Here is an 8541-nt window from a genome sequence, read left to right as displayed (position 1 = left end):
TGACCTTTTAAGACCATAAAACTTGTTCCTTCATCTCTATTCCTACTCCATGCCTGGTACTCTCTATTCAGCCACCCCTATCAAAAATCTAGAAAACTTTTTCAGCAATTCTCCGTTTGTCTCCCAGATATTTCTGAAAGCCATCTCTGAATCTCTGCCATCAGTGTTATCATTTAAAACCTCTTCATTTCTCAACTGGAGTCTCACCTCCCTAACTGACCTTCCTGTCTCTAGTATCTCCCTCCACTCTAGCCTACATAGCGTTGTCAGAATGCGAGCATTTCCAACTGGCAAATGTGAGCATTTCACATCTGTTTAACTTCCTTTCAGGTTACTTTTCGGTTGCCAGCTTAATACATCCTGGAGTGGTTTACAAGCCTTTCTGTGATTGCTCTCTGCCTACCCTCCTGCAACGAACGGCCCTAAAGCGCCTGATGTTACAGCCATACTTAACTGATGACATTTCTCAACATGTAACTTTCTTCTACAACACCGTCTCTTTACACATGCTGGCTGCTTTGCCCTACTCCATCCTTTCATTCAGGCTAATTCTTATTCATTGATCGAGATTCTGTACCAAAGTTACCTCCTCCTTTGTGAAAACCGTCACTGACCTCCAGTGATAAAGTTAAACACCTCTCTTCTCTAACCCAGTGCTTATCAGACATTGCTATATTACACCACTCATCCTACACATTTGTATACATACATCTACCTCCCCTACCTATGAGTTTCTTAAAGAAAAGGAACGTGTTTTACACATCTTCATAGTCTCAGTACCTGGAACGTCAGCTTGTGGAACAAAAACTAACAAAAAATACCTCATATAGGTATTAGGTATAGAGGGTACCAGGCATGGAATAGGTATAGGTATAGATATAGAGGGTACAAGTTTTATGGTCTTAAAAGGTCATCGTATTGCTTATACCGAAGATCACCCTGAGGTTCAGTTATTCACTTATAAGAAGCCGTGGCTTTGTATCTAAAATGCGCCATGCCTACTCTCTATTTATAATCAAGTCGCTAGAAAAAGACATCGTACCCATCCCATTTTTGAGTGGTGAAATGGCCTCCGTATTCTCCCTCGGAACACGCAGGGCATTGGTATCTATGTAATAGGTGGGGCCGCCTTGTTTGCCTTTATCGCCATCTATTTCCATCAGTGTGCTTCCATCATCTCTTTCTAGCACCATTCCGATGGCTGTGGGGAAATCCACCTGTAAGAATCAAAAACATGACATACAAGTTTTACCTGCTTTAATCAACAAGTCATTTTTACCCCAACTAATGTCTTTTATCATATATGAGTGAGAATTTCTGCACCAACTTGATTCTGCATGGCCTTTACATATCCAATTAACTCTGACATAACACTTACCTTGGGACAGTCCTCACCAGCATAACCGGCTCTCACAGTATAGGACCCAATGTCAAAAACAAGGGCTCCAACTTCATCTGAAAAACGTGAAACAATAATTAACATTAACATCTCACAACTTACATATGAAAATTAAGAGCATTAACATGCTTAAAATGATAACATGTGAAAGAAAGCTCTATAAAAATTAAAACAGGCATTACATTCATAGTATTAGTACCTTGAACCTAGTTTTAATCTATATACACATTAAACTAACGATTTATTTAATTTAAAAATCCAGTGTCATACATGGTATATCAGTAGAGGTTCACTCAGGAAAGAGGTGGTACACTAAAATTTAATAATTTGAGGAGACTTTACTCATTAAAAGGACCATTTACAAAGACAAGGGACGATTTAGGAAAACCAGAAAAGAGAGTGGGGTACCCGAGGACTAACAGTAACAGACATATATTGCCATCCGTAGAATTGAAGAAACAGGGAAACTTCTTCCAGAACCTGGAAAGAGCTGTGCTGGGAGTGCTACCTGACAGAACCTGTGACTTTCAGTTGAGGGATGCAGTCAGTCTTGGCTGACCCTGAGGAGAAGGAGCTAATAAATATGCCAAGTTCTCTCTTTCCCCTCCCCATGGGCTAGGGTTATCTTGTGATATCTCATCCAAACTGTGCAACTTGTGTATATGAAAGGGGTCCCTACTAAGAATTGTACCAGGACAAGAGGCAAAGCAGGAAGTATGGTTACCCTATCATTGGCCAAACCAGAGGTCAAGAGAGCCCGCTGATGCAGTCTACAAGGGTCAGTCTTCTAGGGCACAGAGAAGATGGAAGTGGGTGGAAAATGGATCTGGAGGGCAAAGGGAAGAAATACAGTACACTTAGGTACCTTTTTTCATATGTTAAAGGAAACTGTATTCCATGCTATGAGGGAAAAAACTGAGCAAAAGCCCCTAGAAAAACAGGGACCCTGAATAATAATAAGCCAAGTGACAATCATTAAAATGAAGGTATCATCGAATATGCACAATTCAAAGATTTTTAGGAGATAAAGTTATACGCTGAGCAAGAAAGTGGGTAATTTTTTTTCACATCCAAATTCAGAGAACAGCCTCTAATTATACTTAAAAAAATTTTAACCCAAAACAGCACACCTCCTAATAAAAGCACTTGGGTTTGCAGGAACCAATTTTTCAAAGGAGGATTTACTCAATCATTAAAAATAATAAAGAAATACTACTTACCCCCATTAAATTGGCAAAAATTAATAAGTTTGGTAATACTAAATGCTGTCACAGATGTAAGGAAAGAGATTTTATACATCTGCTTATAAAAACCGTAAACTGGTACAACCACTATGGACAATATAATCATATCTACTAAAGCTCAAAATGTGCATAAACAGAAATTACACATATCTTCTCTAGCAAAACACTGTTATATATACTATAAAAAGAAACCAGAGAAACCTACCAGAATGCTCACTACCTGTATGACCTTGGATGATTTACTAACCTCTCTGCTTCGGTTTCCCCATAGGTAAAATGTATATAATAATTCCTATCTCACAGGATGGCATAATGATTACACGTGTTAAATGCTGTAATGTATATAAGCACTTAGCATAGTGCCTGGCACATACTAAGCACAATAAGTAGTAGTTACTATGATAATTATTATTGTCACACTGCTTTCCATGAGAAAAAGGCAGAAATAACCTAATCGTCTTTTAGGGAAACAGATAAACTAGCTTATTAATACACTGAAATACTATACACCATTTAAAATGAGTAGTCTTGATCTATATGTATCAACATGGATAAATCTCAAAAAAATGATCATTGTAAAAAGTTAGTTACAAAATATATATATGTATATACATTATGAGATTATTTAATTCATTATAAATACATATACACTTAGTAGAACTATAAAAATATGCATGAAATCTGGGCATGTTATATACCTCTATGGCGGGAGAGGGGACTCCATATCAATAACATTATACTTCCTCAAATACTTGTGGCAAATATAGCACAATATTACATCTATTTAAACTAAGTAGTGAGAACAGAAATATCAGAAATGTACATATGTTTTATTTTTTAGTATGTTTAAACTATTTCAAAATTTTTAAAATAAAATTTAAAATAAAGGAAAATTGTTACACTACAAATATTCACAGTTGAGAAATGGTGTCTTTATAGAATAATGATATTTTTGTTTAAATAAAATAGCCACTTATTTTTATTTCTAATTTGAGAGAAAGTTTCTGCATTGTTACATTTCCCAAAGTAATTAACTTTCTTTATACAAGTCTCTGGTCCAGATTATTTTGTCTGAAAGCAGGGGTCCTTAAAAGCAGATCACTGCATTTGTTTTCACCATATCATATAACCTCAAGTACAAATCGTAAGTAAAGTATACCAATGAACATGAATTAGTAAACTTTAACACTCTGATTAACTAGAATGCCAGGTAAAGAAATATCCTAACTAAATAAATTGTCTGCTTAACCAAAAATTTCAAGTCTTGATCTTCAGAATCAATCTTAAAATTTTCTGTGTCATGGACCCCTTTGACAATGTTCTAGGCTAAACTGTTTCTCCCTAAAATTCATATGTTGAAGTCTTAACCCCTAGGATCTTAGAATGTGGACTGTATTTGGAAATAAGGTCTTTAAAGATGTGATTAAATTAAAATGAGATCATTAGAGTGGGCTCTAATCCAATATGACTGGTGTCTATCCTTACATAAAGAGGATATTTGGACACATGTGTACACAGGAAAGACCATGTGAAGACACAGAGAGAAGATAACCATTTAGGCCTCCGATGAATACAACCCTGCAGATAGCTTGACCTCAGATTTCTAGCCTCCAAGACTGTAAGAAAATTAATTTCTCTTATTTAAGCCACTCAGTCTGTGGTATTGTGTTATCACAGCCCTAGCAAACTAATGGAGACAATTTTGGAAATTCATGCATGTCTTAAAATAGATTACACAAGAAATTAGTTATAATAAAATACAGTTCTATCCATGGACTCCTTGGGGAGGCCAAGGACCCCATTTTTACCCTAATTTACCCTTTCTTAGGTAATCTGCTCCACTCCTACAGCCTCAACTTCTACCTAAATGCTAATAATTCCAATCTCAGATCTCTCTTTCAAGCCCTCAACTTTGTCTAGATCCAGAACTCAAATTTTTTACTGTACATCAACATCATTTCCACCTGATGTCCCATGGGTACCTCAAATTCAGTATTTCTGAAGCACTGTCTTTTCCCCATCCGGCCTAATCTAATCCCAGCATTGCTTATAGGTTAGTAGCCCCAGTCATCAGAGTCAAAAACCTCTGAATTTTTTCCAAATTGTGAACACCTTCATATTTCCTACCAGTCATCAATTTCTGCCAAATAATTCTGTTAAATATTTCTCAAATCCCTTCCTCTTTAATACCATTGACACTGCCTTCAGTCAAGTTCTTTTCCCAACAGGGAACTAATAACTACAATTTCCTACAGGTATTACACTTGCATCTCTTAACCTTCTCAACCCTTTTAAACTGCTGCACTGTGACCTTTCAAAATTGTAACTGTGAACAAACTCTTTCAATAAAAATAAAGGGAAGAATCATTCAGTATTTCTCATCACCTACAAGATAAAATTCAAATCATTCTACCCAGTTCCTATTCAAGGCCTAGCATAATCTGGCAGCAGTCTCAATTCCCACCACACTAGCATTATTGAATAACATGTGGTCCCTGAAAACACCATATACTCACTCAGCTAACCTTTGCATATGCTGCCCATCTCCACTCCTCTTCCATTACCCCCAGTGCCTCACTTGTAAAGTCTCGACTGCCCCACACTGAGTTAATAACTTTCTTGTCTGTTGCCTTTATATCTTCTACATATTGTCATTACTTAGTATACTTCATTGAATGAGTTACCCTTTCACATCAATATAAGAAACTATACACTACAAGATGCACCATTATTTCATGCACCACTAAGGAAAAAAACATGCTACCAATTAAATTTTGCCATTCTATCAATATTAAAAAATATTCCAACTTCAGCTCTTTTACATGTGTGGAACAATGTACAACTAAAATAAAATATGGTGTCTATTTACTTAACTCACTCACCTACAAGACTTAGAGCTTGAAGTCAGAGGTACATAACCAGCACTCAAAAATTTCTTTTGTTAAACAATAAAACCTAACAAATCAGTTATTTTCCTGTCTTAATTAGTATGGTAAACTGGGAATAGTGGAATTTTCATTTGAGTAAGATGCTTTATTCTTAGAATTTTGCACAGCTGATTTTCCCATTTTTCAAGGATGGGAGATATGTCTATTTCCTGTATCTTGTTTTGTTAAAAACCAAGCACCAAGAAATCTCAAAGAGGAGAACGGCAAATGGAAAACAGAGGCTTAACATTATCTCCTCAGAAGTCTAGATATTTAAAAACGAGGATGCAAACTAATGGACAAAAACTCTCAAGGGTTTATTCCCTTTTCTATTAAAAATGCTGCTGTTTTCATGTTTTTGAGGATTTTGATGTTTTCCCCCAGAAAAAATGGCTTCCGGGTGTAGGGGTGATGTGATTTTTCTGAAAAAGCACAGAGCAATGGTCACAATCTTTTAATCTGGTCTTAAAGCATTCCAATATGCTAATGAAGGCTAATGACTTTGGAAAGAGGTGGGGAGATTGTTTTATTATTATTATTATTTTTTTATATGAACAAGGGTGCCCCGATTTATGGGGAATGTGATTTTGAGAAATTTTTAAGGTTAGAGATTTAGGGATGCAGAAATGATGAAACTGACAATTTATCAAAATGGGCGGGTAGTATACCTGTTTATTGTTAACGTTATCATGCAAAGGAGTATGAGGTAGAGGAGTACCATTAAATGTGATCGCAGAAACAATGAAACCAGTTAGACCCAGAAACCAATTAGAAAGTACAGAAATCTAGATGAATTATGGATTATACCTAAAGCTAAAGATCAGTGTCAGATCCAGTCAGAAATAATCATTGGAATAAGAAAGCCATAAATTAAAATTTTTAAACTACGAAGTTCTTTTCAATAAGCATACAAATTAAAAATACACTTTACAAATTTAATTACACAAAATTTAGGTGAGAGTTTTGGTTGCTTTTCATAGTAAACCCTTTGGAAAATGTGACCTACTATAAATACTGGCCATACAGTGGTAGCTCAAACACAAAATCATATACTTACTTTTGTGAGTTTTAAATACTTCACATGTGAGATTGGCTTTAAGACCTATTCCTCTACATAAACAAATGAGAAACAGGATGTTAATTCTGAATACCTAAACTATACATGAACATGTGTGGTTATATACTTGAAAAACAATATATAGAAAAACAACCCCAATACCTTTTTTTTAAACGGTAAAAGTTTTTACTGAAATGCCTTTTCTTCATTCGAGATTCTTATTCCCCACTTACTAGGAAGTTATGCAACTTTAGGCTGGTTACTTAATCTTTTCTATATCTCATTTTCTTCTTCAATAAAATGGGGATAATATTATCATCTCCTATGGTTGTTATAGATTAACTGAGTACATGCGTGTATTAAATCCAATGCATTAAAAGACTCTGTAACAGTTCCTGTTACATAGTATACACTCAGTAAATGTTAATTGCTGGCATTATTAGTATTCATTTCTACCTTAATCACATTAAATAATGTCTTGTAAGGAAATACTCAATGGACAGCCTCTAGGTCCTTGGATGGCTGAACCCGAAGGTCAAAACAGAGTCAACAACCTCCAAGAAGTAAAGATACACATATCCAGTTTTTCTGTCAGGATTGCATCTTCAGATGGGGAAGAGGTAAATCATGAGGATCCACTAGGCTTTGTCCAAAGTAAATGGGAAATTACCGATTCTCACTTTTAAGAAATCAAAACCAAGACATAAATGGGGGTAGAGGGTGTGAGGGTCAGCCTACTGTCTCAGAAGAGATTCAAGCTATACTCCAAAATCTAACAAGTTTGAAAAATTTATTTTTGTCTCCTACCTATAAAATGCCATCCTCTTCAGAAACAGCATACTTACTAGTTAACAGTAACAACAGCAACACTTTGGATTTGTCTTATTGTTCTCTAACTCATCAAACACGAACACAAAATTTGAATCATACACATCCATGCTTTATCTAGGTAATATGTAAAAATGGAGGCTCTGATTCAGTAAATTTACACTGGGGTTTAAGATTCTGCATTTCTAAAAAGGTTGCTGGGGATGCCAAACTGTTGATTCCCAGACTTCACTTCTAGTAGTAAGGGAGGTATTATCTCATTTAGCCCACCAACCACCCACTGAGTAGGAATTATCAAGAATAACTTTCTCGATTGTGCTACTAGTGTGCCTTCTATATGTTGTCCTTACTAAACAGTTATTAAATGAGTTACCCTTTCTCATTTACATAAAACGTTATAAGATGCACCATTATTTCATGCACCACTACTGTGAGTTAGCAACTATAGCATTATCTCATTTAAACTTCACAACCACCCACTGTGCAGGAACTCTCATTCCACAAATGAAGAGCCTTAAGTTGAGAAAAGGAAAGTCACCTGCCCAAGGCCAAAACACTAAATGAATGGTGAGGCTGATATCACAACCCAGGTCTGCGAAACTCCCAGGCCATTTTTAGCACACCACAATCTACTCAAGGAAAGCATCCTTAATTTACCTGTGTTCCTAAATGAAGCCCGAATAGTCCCGAGCACGACTATCTTGGAGAACCCCCAGTCAACCATTAGGCAGCGGACGGAGAGGACGCTGCGTCCTGAGTGGCCGCCACTCTTCCAGTCGGTTCTACCTCTCGCGCTCGCTCTGCCGTCCACGGGACTTTGCGGAAACCCTTCACCCACGCTTGCAAACTGCTGGGACCTCCCAAGTTTAAACACGCGCGCGCACACCGCGGCAGAGCCGAGTTATGGAGACACTGGAAGAGATGCGACCCTGGGGCCGATCACTCCAGCCGGGCTCGGCGGGCCGGCCCCCTGCACGGAGCTGCCCTCCTAGCCCCGAGGCCGGCGCGCTCCTCCGGGGACCCGGGCTGGACGGGGCCGCAGGAGGCGGCGACTCTGGGCGCCCCAGGCGCTCCGAGAGCCGGGTG

General features: G+C 37.4%; 1 protein-coding gene across 1 annotated transcript in view; it reads right to left on the bottom strand.

Annotated features, from left to right (window-relative positions):
* LOC102896269 (actin-like protein 6A) overlaps nt 1–8541 on the bottom strand; it is a 20680-nt gene that overhangs the window by 11748 nt on the left and 391 nt on the right. The window contains exons 2-3 of the mRNA XM_025046067.1: nt 1379–1455; nt 1001–1217 (exon numbers count right to left, since the gene is read on the bottom strand). Of these exons, the coding sequence (XP_024901835.1) occupies nt 1001–1217; nt 1379–1455 (294 nt within the window). The remainder of the gene's footprint in view (nt 1–1000; nt 1218–1378; nt 1456–8541) is intronic.

This window comes from Pteropus alecto, unplaced genomic scaffold (assembly GCF_000325575.1).
Source record: "Pteropus alecto unplaced genomic scaffold, ASM32557v1 scaffold33, whole genome shotgun sequence".
Taxonomy (NCBI): Eukaryota; Metazoa; Chordata; class Mammalia; order Chiroptera; family Pteropodidae; genus Pteropus; species Pteropus alecto.
The sequence above is the reverse complement of the archived record's forward strand: the minus strand, read 5'-3'. Positions and strand labels throughout refer to the sequence as shown.